Source organism: Apis dorsata, unplaced genomic scaffold (genome assembly GCF_000469605.1).
Source record: "Apis dorsata unplaced genomic scaffold, Apis dorsata 1.3 scaffold_196, whole genome shotgun sequence".
Taxonomy (NCBI): domain Eukaryota; kingdom Metazoa; phylum Arthropoda; class Insecta; order Hymenoptera; family Apidae; genus Apis; species Apis dorsata.
In genome coordinates, this window is record NW_006263480.1 from 352,355 (window position 1) to 366,765 (window position 14,411).

General features: G+C 26.6%; 1 protein-coding gene across 1 annotated transcript in view; it reads left to right on the forward strand.

Annotated features, from left to right (window-relative positions):
- Nucleotides 1–13,699, forward strand: part of LOC116185500 — a 92,939-nt gene extending 79,240 nt beyond the window's left edge. The window contains exons 2-3 of the mRNA XM_031509982.1: nucleotides 10,768–12,305; nucleotides 13,018–13,699. Coding sequence (XP_031365842.1) covers nucleotides 10,915–12,305; nucleotides 13,018–13,699 — 2,073 coding nt within the window. The 5' untranslated portion in view covers nucleotides 10,768–10,914. The remainder of the gene's footprint in view (nucleotides 1–10,767; nucleotides 12,306–13,017) is intronic.
- The last annotated feature ends 712 nt before the right edge of the window (nucleotides 13,700–14,411 follow it).

The window sequence follows — 14,411 nt, forward strand, 5'->3', positions numbered from 1 at the left end:
AATATTTGAAAGTAATATTTTGTTTAAATTAAGAAAAGTATTGTTATGTTATTATTCAAGGAAATAGAAGAATACAAATTTCGTTTAAAAAAAAATTAAAAATCTATATATTTATAGATCTATATTTTTGTTTAAAATTTTTATTTGTTTGTTGTATATTTTTATTTGTTTAAAATCTATATTTTATAGATGGAGCATTTTATTTATATTATATATAAAATATTTATATTTTTTGTAATCGAAATATTTATAAAAATATTATAATATATATATATATAAATAAGTTTTATTTAATTTCGATTAAAATTGTTAAATGGAGCTGTTCTATTATTATTAACGATCGTAATTAAATATAATTAAAAGATTGAGATTCTGGAAAAATGGAATTATAAATACAATTTCACGTTATTTTAAATTACAACTTGTTGTAGAAATTATTAATAACAATATTAATTTTTCCAATTTAAAGTTACGATTTAATATTAAAATTAGAAAAAAAATAGAATAAAAAAATTCTATTCTTTTCTCATGAATACCATATTTCGTGAAATAAAAATTTATAATTATAATCTCCATTATAATATGTGATTTTCATTTATATTGTTTCATTATCAATTAGAAAAAATATTTTACAAAAATATCGAATGGAAAATTTGTTAATAAAAATGAAGGAAAAACGACAAAGATGAAAATGTCAGCAAATCCATTTTCAACAATGGAATCTAACTGTATAGTAATAAATATGTAGACAACGTTCGTCTACATTTTCAGGTCAGTTGCATGCGTCCTGTTTATAGGCAAGTACAATTCAGACAAGGGATCGAGTTGTTCGTATAATCTTATTATCCTGCTGCGCTCGTCGACTGTAATTAATTTCAATTTCTCGTAAAATCTATACTATCTTCCTCGTGATTATAAACAAGGATTATAAAAAAGTATTTGCTAATCTCGATGAAAAATTTTTTTCACCTAGAATGCAAAGCTTTTCGTATAAATATTTTGGAATAAAATATTCAATAGAAAAAAATATTTATTATTATATTGTTTATCATTTGTTTTATTTCAAAAATAAATTTTGAATATAAAAAAGTAAGTTTCAAATAATCAATAATCTTCAATTTATTCTTTATATTTTATAAAGAAATTATTATTTTTCATTATTTTTTTTTTTGTAAAGAATATGACATCTATTGAGATATATTTCTTATCGAAATAATGATTATTTGAAGTAATTAAAATTATTATATCTAATTTTTAAAATAATTTTTAAGGTATGATATATGCATATAGAAAATTAGTGTAATGCGAAAAAAAAATATAGTGGAAAAATAAAATGATAATTAGAAGAATTTTCGAAAAAAAAATATTATTATAAATTCAGAAAAAAATAAACATTATTTTTAAAATATTTTTTATTTAATAGTTTGTGATATTTTTACAATAATTATTTTTATTACCTATTTGAATTATTCAGAATATATTAAACTAAGGTTTCGTTTTTTCATAACTTTTCTTCTCGATAAAAAAAAAAAATTTAAATTATTCATGTCATATTTATTTCATATTAAACATTAATTTAATATTTCCACGTGTCTGATATTTCTATCGTAACATAATTTACATCTCGATAATTGCAGTAATAACAAATAAGAATAATAAATTAATTAATAAATGTCGTATCACGTTCGATTGCAAAAATCATGATTAATGTTAATCAATTTAATATTTTCCATTAATCCAAAACGAGCATTCGTGCAAAAAGCTTAATCGTCTTAATAAAAACGTTTAAATCCTGTCCTAAATTAAATAAAGGTAGTAAATTTATCCATAAATATAATAAACGCAATATAAATACGAATAAAACGCATGTTCAAACGCATAAACTTAAACGATAAATATTCTTTATTTCATGCTCCATTTATTATATACAAACTTGTGTGAAATAGGCCATAGGTTATTAAATAAATATCTTTTTTTTTCTTTTTCTTAATTTTAATTAAAAATTTTCGCATTGAAATGACAATGACTAGTCTACATTTTATACATTTTATAGAATCCGCAAGTACTTAGCGATTAAAATTGTACATTGTCTCATTAATTTTTCCTCGAAAGAAACTTTCAGTTTAGCCCTTGTCAACGATCGTTACGTTTCTCATTGTTCTTGAAATGTCTTGGGAAAACGAGGGTATAATTCGATTCTGAACGAAATAATCGAAAATAAAAAAAAAAAAAAATTGCACAAGTCGGATTAGAGTTGATTAAAAAAAATTTGAGAGAAAGGAAGATTTTTAAAAAGACACATCATTTAAAAGATGCAAAGTATTGTTTTTTTTTTTTTGAAGGTAAATTTAAGTAGTATATATCTTAATTTTATTTGTGTATAATTTTTATTATTAAAATTATAAAAAAGATGATATTTTATTATATAAATATTTCAAATTATTATCGAATTTGAAAATATTCCCTTCTTTATAATTTCAATTTCAATTTCTTCTTTTTACAATTTCCAAAAATAAAGAAATGATAAAATATTTCTTTTCATTGAAGAGAATCAATTTTGATCATTTATAACAATTCAACGAATTATGATACCTATTCGAAAAAAATCGTATAATACATTTTAAACAATAATATATTTTATATTAATAGAAAAAATATATTGGATCGTAAATTGAGAAACTCTTTTAACCAAGAATAACGATAGACAATATTTTTATAATTTGTAAATAATAAAAACTGTAAGAAAAAAAAAAGATTAAAATATCGCTTAACGTAGTATATAGAAAAATATTTCATTATTTATAAAAGAAGAAGTCTATTAATTTTTTTCAGACCTTAAAATATTCCTTTAAGCAATGTAGTAACAATTTCTGATATCGTATAATTGGCTTTAATTGATACGAATAATTATAATGCAGATTTATTGTGCTTCAATTATATCATTATAGAAAGTTATTAAAATTAAAAAAAGTGTAAATCTGAACAATAAAAAAATGAAACGATGTTATAATTTCACGTTATTTTAAGTTGGTATAAGCTTTCAACCAAATATGATATAAAGATAATAAGCAGAGAATATAAAGTATATGGAAAAAAATATTTTTTTCTTTTAAATGTTAATTTATAATTATAATCGAATTTCTATTTTATACGTGATTTATATTATATCTCAGCTTGATATTTCAGTAATACATATTTATCTGAAAGTAAATTAATAACATAAATCAGGTCGAATGAGTGAAGGAAATTAATAAACAGAATTGAGTCATATTTATATTATAAATTCTTATGATAATTAAAAAAAATATCAAAATTAACATGGAAAATATAAAATATCAAAGTTTTATTTGAATTTTTCATTTGCTACGTTACTTCGTTTCGTGATAATCTTATTTAAATAATAATACATTTGATAAAATAAGTTATTTTAATAAATTGTTTTATTTAATATTTAAGTATTTTTCATTTTACTATAAAAATACAATGTGTTTCGCAAAGAAGTAATTTTTTTACCTGAAATTCTTTTTCTTCAAATCACTTCTCTTGTCTAGATCTACAACAGTTCCTTTTTATATTTCTTTTCTCTTTCATACTTCTTGATCTCATTGCGATGAGATGAAATCTACGATTCTTATATTATCTTTTATTATTTGAAATAATCAAACTTTATTTCAAAATTTCAACCAATTTTTTATTTCCTTCGAATTGCACATTCCCTTTATTTATTATTATTATTTCGAATAAAAAAATATCATGTTCAGTAAAATTAAACTCGTCTAATAATAATTATTCGACCAATAATCATATTTTTATTATTGGATATTTTTATCACAAGAAATCTTTCTTCTCTCTCTCTCTCTCTCTCTTCAATTCTGTCTTTATCGTTTCCATTACTCGCGCGAGCAGAATATATTCGGTAAAAAATAAAAGAAAAAATTCTTCATTTCTCGGTTTTTGCATTTTGTATTATTTTGTATAAATTCATAGGAAATAAAGATGTAATTCTTTGGTATCATTGTGCATGATTCCAGCAAATAAACAAGAATTATTTGACAATAGAAGTAGCTTTCAATATGTATTGAGCCAGGATACCTGACAAGTAAAAGTAAAAATAATAATAAAAATAGATTAACGGTACAGACTTTGCCATTTACCTGACATGGTACCACTGTATCCTGCAGGTAAAATCTATGAAGGAAAGTTCTTCCATGGTAATTGTTCTCTTTGCGTTTATAAGATGCATACATGAGTAGCAAAAACTTGGAAAATTTTTCCATTTGTCTTTTTTGAATAAATACAATTGGAGAAACAGTTAAATGAAAAATTTATTTTAGCCTTTAAATGTATGCTTTTATAATTTATTTAAGCAATATGTGCTTTTATTATTGGATAGAAATTTGATTTTTAATTTTTTTTCAAATTTAGATTCAATAAGTAAGAATAATAATGTGTAATAAAATCTTTTTTTTCTAACAATATAATAAATATTATAAATAATGAAATGACAAATAAATTATTCATCAAATATTAAGTTAACTTTTATCTATAAAATATTTTACAAATAAAAATTATATTTCAAATAACTTTGAAAGATAATTTGAAGATAATATAATTTAAAAGTTCTTCAAGGAACTTAAACGTTTAATAATACAAAAGAGCAAGAAAAAAAATACCAAGAAAATTATTTAATTATAACTGTATTAATTTTCACGAAACATTTATTATCTCAATAATAACTTGTGAGGAAGTCATTTTGCAATAACGTAATTTCAAAATTCTTCAACTTTTATTTAACTGTTAACTGGAACTCAAAGGAACGTGGAAATTAAAATCACTTCAATCACTTTAATTATTTATAAAATATCCAATAAATCTGTTTTGATCTCGTCTAATTTCGCTTATTTAATTTCACTTTAACGTAATGATTAGTGATATTCAATACGAATTATACAATAGAATCGAGGACAAGAGAAAAAGAGGTTAGGTACAAGCGAGATTGCATCGATATCTGTAACCAGCTAAAATGGAGAAAATACCGTAATCTTCGTTGTGGCCAGCAAATCCTCTCTTTTTTTTTTTCATTGATATTTAATCCACCGCAAAAATCCATTCTTCCATTCAAACTAAACTGTACGCAACAATTTTTTCTCAGAGATGGGATATATTTATATCGATTTTTATATCGATTTATATCGATATACACGTCAAACGGTACAACCTTCGATAATTTCTTTTATTGGGGAAGGAAAAATCGAAAAAAAACTCGTTTGCGGATCCATTGGATATTTTTCTCCGATATCGAAATCCGCAAATTAATTTTTTTTTCTCTGCACAAAATATTTAAAAGAATAAATTTCTTTTTGAAAAAATTCTATATTGAATCGAGTCAATTTTTAAATTTCGAAATTAATTGCGCGATATCGATCGTTTGTACAATTGTTCGAGAGTTATTTGGCAAATATAAATGATTTGTAATTGTTATTTATTTAATATAATATTATAGTATAATATTTGTATTTCTTATAATTATATATATATAGAATCATTGTTTACCAAAATTTATAGAGAAAAATATAAATTTTACAAAACTCTGCGTTTAAATAATTTTTAATGTATATATATTAGGAAATAAAATTAAAACAATGTTAAAACAATTTTCTTCATTCAGCATATAAACAATATGCATATATACATTAAACAAATATACGTTAATTTAAGATACCTACTTTACAAACAAAAAAATTGATCATAACATCACGAATAATTCAAATCTTTAAAAACTTCATGACATTATAAAACAATGAAAAAATTCTAATATTTTACAATATTAAAAAAAATAATGATCAATATATTTAAATTAAAGAAAGTTTACAACAATAACGTTTTCTTCTCATCAAAGATATCGTAATTACTTTCCATATAATGTATTTTCTTCACAGTATAAATTCAAAAGTTAAGTGTTATTAAATTTCACTCCGATCGGATAGTTGAAGCGCGTCTGTGAAATTTTAGTGATGTTCTCCTTTATTAGCGAGGTCGAGCCTTGCGTTTACTCGCACTACTGCGCAGCCATCGTTTTCCAGAACGCAATTAATATTTCAGAATTCGATTAATCTTCGAAATGATATCTATCGATTGTAGAGGGATATAAGTTTAGTTTCAATTAAGTATCACGACACGTTGAAGAGATTTTCGAGGGGTTAAAAGAGCGGGGAAGGAAATTGATTCTAATTGCGGTCGTTCCAACATTCTTCCTCACGAATCTCTTGGATTTCTGCGGTCTGCTAGCAGGTCCACAGAGAATAATTTTCAATAACGAATCTTCCTCCACGAAATTTTCTCGTTCTATATTCCCAAGTTTTGACGACTTATCTTCAAACTTATATTATCGTTTGAATATTTTAGATGTATTTAAAGATTCTTTATTTTATTGCTGATTAGTTTGGGAAAATATTATTAAAAGATTTATTATTTTTTATCGAAGATAGATTTGCATTATTTCCTCGAGAGGGACAAAAGTTTTCGTACATTGACTTATATAGAAAATTCAAATTCTTTTCTAAACATAAACTTTTATTCAAAATTTTCAATATATATAAAATTTTTATCGTTGAAATATTTTTGAATGGAATTTCTTTTTTTAATCACTTTGTTATTGTATTTGTAACTTCATATATAAATTTTAATTTATAAATATAAAAAACGTATAAAAAATAATTTATACAAGAATTATAGTTTCTGGATATCTTTGGTATAATTACTTTTTCTCTAAATGGATATATAAAAGTCATAAAATAACCACTGATATTTTTATTAAATGGAATCATACAATTTTTAATTTCAAAAAAAATCTAAATTTAAAAAACAAAGATCACATGTTTTACAAAATAATTATTAATAATTTCAAATTACATTTTTTCCATTTAATTTCATTCAATTTAAATACTTTAAATTATTTTAATATTTTTCTATTCATCTGCATGTCAGTGCTGTTTAGTCACTAAAGCTTGTTCGCAGAAAAGAGCTCGTAAAGCTACAACGAAACTAGGATTTGAGACTTTAGACCTTACTAATCCTTGTTATATTGTCCATAATTATCCATCGTACAGGTAAGCGTTAAATGACAGCATTGTGCGCACTGGTTGAGAGAATTATGACACTTGGAAAATGACCAAAGACATAGTCTCTTATAATTTTCTCCAAGCAAAATTATGTTATTCTAAATTGAAAATTTTTCTTTGAGTTAAAAATAAATAATTTTGTTACACGTTATTTTTATATAAAAGCAAAATAACGTTCTTCATCCCCGTAATTTGTCTCGTTAATTTGTCCTCTCCAATTTTGTCCACGTATTTTTATTTATTTTTATGAAATGAAGCTTCCATCAACAATGGAATATTCTATAATTAAGATTTAGAAGAGTTAGTAGACAAATTTTACGAAGATTCTTTCATTTCTGTGAAAAGAAAATTCTTTTGGCAATAAAATAAAGATAAAAAGAAAAGACATATCTGAATTCAAATGGGTAAAAGTGGAAAACGTTACTGAACTGCAGACTTATCTTCTTCCCGATTCATTCTATTCCCTGTTGCACATTAAACATCGACACGTGTATAGGGAATTGGCTAAGCATCGATCGATTTCGACATGCAGGTGTGCAGCTTCATGCATATTTTCTAAAGAAAACAATACAATATTCTAGTGGAAGCAGCCAGAATGCGGATAAGTAGTTAGTTTTATTGCTTCTTGTTATTGCAAAAGGGAATCCTCGAGGCAGGTAAGATCATAGATATTGCAGGAAAAGTCTGGCTTTTCAGTGAAAGTACAATAAAAAGTAATAAATAACTAATATTCGGTGAAAATTTGTCAATATTTTAAAATATTATAACTTTCTGAGAGCAAGTTTAAAATTCATTTTAAAATCCTCATTTTTTTTTCTTTTTTCTATTTTCAGAAATGATTTATATCTGGTAGCAAATAGGAGAGTAAAGATATTTCTATTCTCGAAGATTCGTAAAATTCGACCGACTGTAAGGACAATTGATTGAGGTATTGTCTTTATGATTATTCTTAAAAACTTGATGTATAATTTGTTTGCCAAATTATTGAACTTTGAAAACAATCGAAAATAAAATGAAAATTTAAATTTCTTAAATTTTGATCATCTAATTCTAATACTTTTTTTATTTTATTATTAATTCTAATTTTATCCACAATGTATTACAAAAAATTAAATCAAATATTTTTCTACTTATTTTATCTAGTATTTTATCTAGTACAAAGTTAAATTTAAAAATATTTCTTGATATTCTCTTTTAACAATTGATCTTTTTGTAAAAAATTTTTCAATATTACTAACAATTTTATATTGAATTTTAAATCTGTATATGAGAAATAATTCATTAGAATTCATTTATTATATTTCTTTGCAAAATCATAGTTTTGTCTTTAAAAAAATCAAATTGTACATGAAAAAAAAAATTCTTAGAAAATCTCATTAAATAAACTTCAATAAATATTCCAGCAAATAATAATTATTTGTGAAATGAATAAAAATATATAATTTGTTATGGCAAACAGTAAAAAACCTTCGTTATTATTTACTTACAAGTTTTATTTTATTTAAATATTAAATTTTATCAGATATTTAAGATTCTGATAGATAGATAATTTTTAACTCATAATATATTTTTTTTAAATATTAATGAGCGATATTTTCATAATATTCTTTTAATAAAAAAACATTGAACGAACTTGTTTTTCGATCTAATATAATTTTTATTTCTATTTATTTCCCTTTTTTTTCCAATCTGCATAAAAAGTTTTCAAACATTAAAAACAATTACAGTATAATTATTTGTGCTTTCCCATTTACCTGCGTTTTTTGCATACATTCTCATCTGTTTTAATGTACATTTAGGTTTTAATTCAATTTCTATTCAAAATATATAATGACAGATTAAACGAAGAAAGAAAAATAATAGAGAAAAGTTGGAATTTTTTATTTATGATACACAATTTACGAATATCAGTTTCAAACTGTCTGAAGATAAATTTTAAATCAATTTAAAAATGAAATAATAACGGAATTAAATTTCGAATAAGTTATATAATCGATTGATAAAATTTGTATCAATTTTTATAAAACGATTTATGATTAAATTATCGTTTTATATTTTCTTCAATTACTGAAAAATTAATTTTTTTGAAAGCTAGATAAAAAAAAATTAAATATTTAAATTATTGATAATTTAATTTTTTATGTACGATTATATACATTTAATATTTTTAATAATTTTTTAAAGCTTTTATATTTTATCTGTATGAGTCATTACAATGATTTTTCTTCGAAATATCGAAAATATCAAATATTATTCCGAGAACCAATTTATTTTCATTAAAATTAAAATTAATTACGAGATAAATAATTAAGAGAATAATTAAAAGAATAAATAATTAAGAGATTAAAATACAGATTCAGATTGCATTACAATATAAAATATTAAATATATTATTAAATATATTAAGTTTCTGAAAAATTATAAAATTAATAAATCTAAACTCTTTATAAATTTTAAAATTCTCTAACTTTTCATAAATCTTAATAAGAAATCTTAAAAGAAAAAATTAAAGAATTTTTCGAAACATTATTCAAATTGTTTGAACATTTCTAACTGGCCATTAAATATTCCGCTGGTGCTATTTACTCCCTCCCTTTCTGTGAAAATTTGTCAGGTAAACACCTATTTGTCAGCACCGATACCCTTCCCCCAATACCTTAGGTACAAATAGATGTGTTACGGTGTTTAAGCCTCATTTAACATTTGATTTTCAACGCGTGAACATCGTGTCCTCTGTCTCAGTGTCTAACTCTATCCTATATTTTTCAAAATTTTTCAAATAGAATAAAATTTAATTTTTCATTTTTTGTGCGTGTAAAAAAGTTAAAATGTATATATATTTGGTGATATTTATTGTATACTAATTATTGTATACTAATTAGAAGAGTGGAAGTATTTAATAGATTATTTTTATCGAAAGTTTGAGTAACACAAGTGACAAAAAAAAAATGAAGAAAACTATTCTTCAGCGTATATTGAAGACAGACAACAAAGAAGAGGTTAGTTTTTCTAAATTATTTTTCTAAATTCTATATTTTTTTCTCTTATCTAATTTCTCTTATTAAAATCTTAGAAATGTAGATACATCATAGTAGATATATTTTTATAGATTCATTAAATTAAAATTTAAAAATTGTATTAAAATATTTTTCTCATAAATAATATACGATTTATTATTATTTGTAATTTATTATAATATGTAGGAAAAAAGAATTAAAATTTGCTGATTTAATTTTATTAATCTTTTTCATTTCTTTTACCAAATTTGAAATAAACTTACAATGAAACAATTATTATTTCAAATATATGTTTTCTACGTACATTTTTCAATTGAAAATAACGATTTGAAATAATTTATTTTATATTATCAATATCAAACAAAATTTGCCCAAATATAAATATTCTTAAATTCTTTAAACTCTTTAATTTCTTATTTCAATTTCAAATAAAAAAATATCCAAATTTCAAAGCATATTTTATTACACCGAATATAAAATAGAATCGAAATTTTGTCGCGCGGGAAGGAATTAACAAAAAAATTAGAAAGCAAATAACGTGAAAAATAAGAAACGCAAGTTTAAATTTGACGCTTATTTTCAAAAAATAACGAAAAGAATAAAGAAGAAAATTTTGATTTCTGCCGTAGCTGAACGAAGAGGACGGAAGTGTGAAGAGAGAGGAACAGAAGAGCGAAAGAGTAAGAAATTACTCAGGGGTAGCGGGGGGAAGTTGGATTAAGAAGCGTGGCAATTATTCGGCCCGCAATCCGATCGGCCCTATAAGGACGAATGCAATGAAAGCCGCGGACCGAAGCGGTCACAGCGACCCCTACAATATTTTTTCCCCTAGGAGCCCGCGGACAAATTTTGGATCATCGCCGACACATCCCGAGATGTTCGATTTGGAGACCATTATATGCGAGTTCGAGAAGGGTTTCCTCTCCCCATCGAAGCACGAAGGAAGGCCGATGGAAATAGGCAAGCAGAGGAACTTCGTCAAGAAGATCGTGGCGGCGTTCGAGGTAAAATACAAGGCGTGTAACGATCCGAGGGGCGGGCAGGAGGGGGCCGAGAGCAACCCGGACACCAGTTGCGGAGAGGCGGCGAGGAAGAGGTCGGAGATCTTTGAGCCAATCCCTTTCGACTCTGAAAATTTGCACGATGACTCGATGAGCGAGGGCGAGAAGAACGAATTTGAGAATCGTTCCGACAGCAATTCGATGGGGGAAACTTACGCCTGGCCTTCCGAAACCTATGCGTCCTCCGAGGAGGATGGGCATACGATCGATCTTCGAAAAGTCATTAAACGCGACGAGACGGAGGACGATCGTGAAAATGTGGAAGGATTGATGTGCTCGAACGGTTCCAGGAAATCGGCGATATTCTCGAGCGGGTTCGGCAAAGATTTGAAGAACGAAACGAGTGAAAATTTCTCTGATGCTTATCTGAGCTCGTTGAATCTCGACCGGCGAGGCTCGAACGACTCCGATTGCTCGAGCCTTTTCATATTCGACAAAGAGCAGTCCTGTCGAAGATCGAACTTCTACGCTGATTCGAAGGTGGCCGAGGTATCTCTCGATGACACGATGGAGGGCACGATCCTTGACTTGACCCTGCCCAATCCGGAACGGAGGGGCACTTCCTCGATGGAGAGCGGATTTCCTAAAAGCACGAGCACGATGATCAACGAATTTCCTAAGAAGGAGGAAGAGGAGGAGGAGGGGGAGGAGGAGGAGGAGGAGGAAGAGGAGGGTTCGAAGGAAGGCCAACAAATTTCGCGCAACGATAAGACCCCTAAGATAGTGGGGGCGTTCTTGAAGAGACCGATCGAAGTCGAGGACACCTCCATCGATTGGATACCTATCCCAGGGAAGAAATTACCGCGAAAAAAATCATTGAAAAAATTGCTATATTCGTTGACAGGTAAGAGGCTCGATAAAAAACGAAAATTGTTCTCGTCGGAGAGGAACTTGAACGAGGGGGAATATCAAGATTCCGGGTACGACGAGAGATCTTGCTCCTCTTCTTCCTTGACATCTTTGGCCTCCATCACGGACGTATTGGGCAAGGCTCAGCGAGAGAATAGCAGTTTGCTGGACTCGAACAGGGAGTTCACGTTCAATACATTCAAATCGAACAACTTGGCGTGCAAAGAGGAGAATGGAACGTTCTATCATTTGCAAGGGTGAGTTGATTGATATTTGTATGATATTGTTGTGATAATTCATAAAATGTTTTCTCTCTTCTTTTTTCTATGTTAAATACAACGTTGCAATTGGAGAATGAAAAAAATTCTGTATCTTTTATATATTTTTGCTTCGATCCAATCTTTGTCGATTATACATTCAATTTGATTTATATTCACTAAAACCTTCGCATTATATAACATAAACAATAAACATTATCGTGATGCTCAACTACTTTCGCAAGTAGAGAAAACTAGTAGAAAACACTATCAATCACGCGACATGAAAATCGATATGAAAACTTACTGTAGCATTTTCTATATAAGAAAACAAAAAAGATTTTATGAACTTTTTGTATATAAATTAAGAACAATTATGAATCCATTTTAAAGATCAAAACAAAGATAAAAATTGATTTATAAAAATATCGATTAAGATTTATTCATTAGTTCAAGTTATAATCAGTTAAAGTTTGTGTTAGACAAAATGATAAAATCTCACTTTATCTCTGTTATTCTATGTTCATTTGCTTTCATCTGATAGAAACTTCAATTTCATGTACTTTTATATTTGTTTTACAATTAATTCTTCAAATATTTTAATTAAAATATTCTGTATCAAATATTTTTCCATTTTGAAGAGAGCAAAAAAAGAAACAATTATACCAAAAACATCTGCAATTATCATTAAAATAATCATTCAAATTTACAGGGAGGAAAACGCAAAAAAGCTCATTTTAAACGAGGTACCCCGCGAGAGCTTGAGACTAGATCTGGGTCCATCCTATCCCCCTCTGAGTCTGATAACACAGATGGCATTGAAACCCAAAGCAACGAGATCCAATCCATCCAGCCCATCCCTCGTGAAAGGGACCCTGACCAAACTGCCCAAGCATCCACATCTCTCCAAGATACGGAAACACCCGTTCATTTCCTTGACAAAGATGGACAACAGCCAGGAATTCTGCAGCTCTTACATATATCAAACCGGCCAACACTCGTCCGTAATTATTAAAAACGACATGTACGAAGTGGAGATACGCAGGAGGAGCGAGGACATTCCCTGTCCTTTTTCGCATCATAGCTCCACGTCCGCGGCTACCCACCACTACGACGTCCCCAGAAAATTCTTGTCCAAATCTGAGACCGAGATCTGGGCTAAGTGTCAATGCTCGAGAAAGGAGGAGCCAATTTACGACGTTCCGAAGTTGCAAAATATCGAGAGATCTAAATCCAGTGATTACGAGGAAGTTCTTTCCTCTAAAAGGAAAAACGCTGTGGAGGATCGAGAAGAGTCGGGCGAGAATTATGCAACCGCCGATAATGCTAAGAATTGTCTCAACGACGAGATGCGATTTAACATATATGTAAACGAGAATTCCATTCAATTTTAATTTTGATTTTCGTTATATGTATCTTTTTGATGATATTGAATTTTAAAATAAAGAGAAAGGATATTCTCGAGGTTTAATTGTATAGCACACTATGCTTTTTGAAAATCTTTGAATTATATCTCCAGATTTTTAATATCGTTTTGATCATATTTTTATTGTTTGATTTGCGATCGATTTGCATGAATTATCTTTGAATTGGAGACAATTCGTAAATGTAATTTTTTTTAATTATTTATTTAATTAATTAATTATTAATTTATTATTTAAGAAATATTTAAAGCATTTGCATTAGTTGTGTGCATTATATTTTAATAATATTAATAATATTAATTTTTGAATTCTTCGATATAAATTATTTTTAAATTTTAATTTTTCGATCATTTTTTTATTAATCGACGCGTGATTAAATCCTTAATTGGAAATGACTATATATACTCGTATATTATAATTCTAATAGTATTAATATTTAGAGAATATCTGAGACGAATTATTGCTCCAGATCTTAATGCTTGGTTATATTTTTTTCTTTTTATTTTTTAATGAGATCGATGTGTGAGCATATCTAGAAATGACTCGTAAAAAGTAGAAATTTTTTTACAAATTGGTTATACTAATAATTAAAATTGTTAGCTTGTGATTCAAATTTTTGTTTTGAAATGAACGAATATTTGAGATACTCTCTGGATTAAAGTGATTTTTTAAAAATATTTTT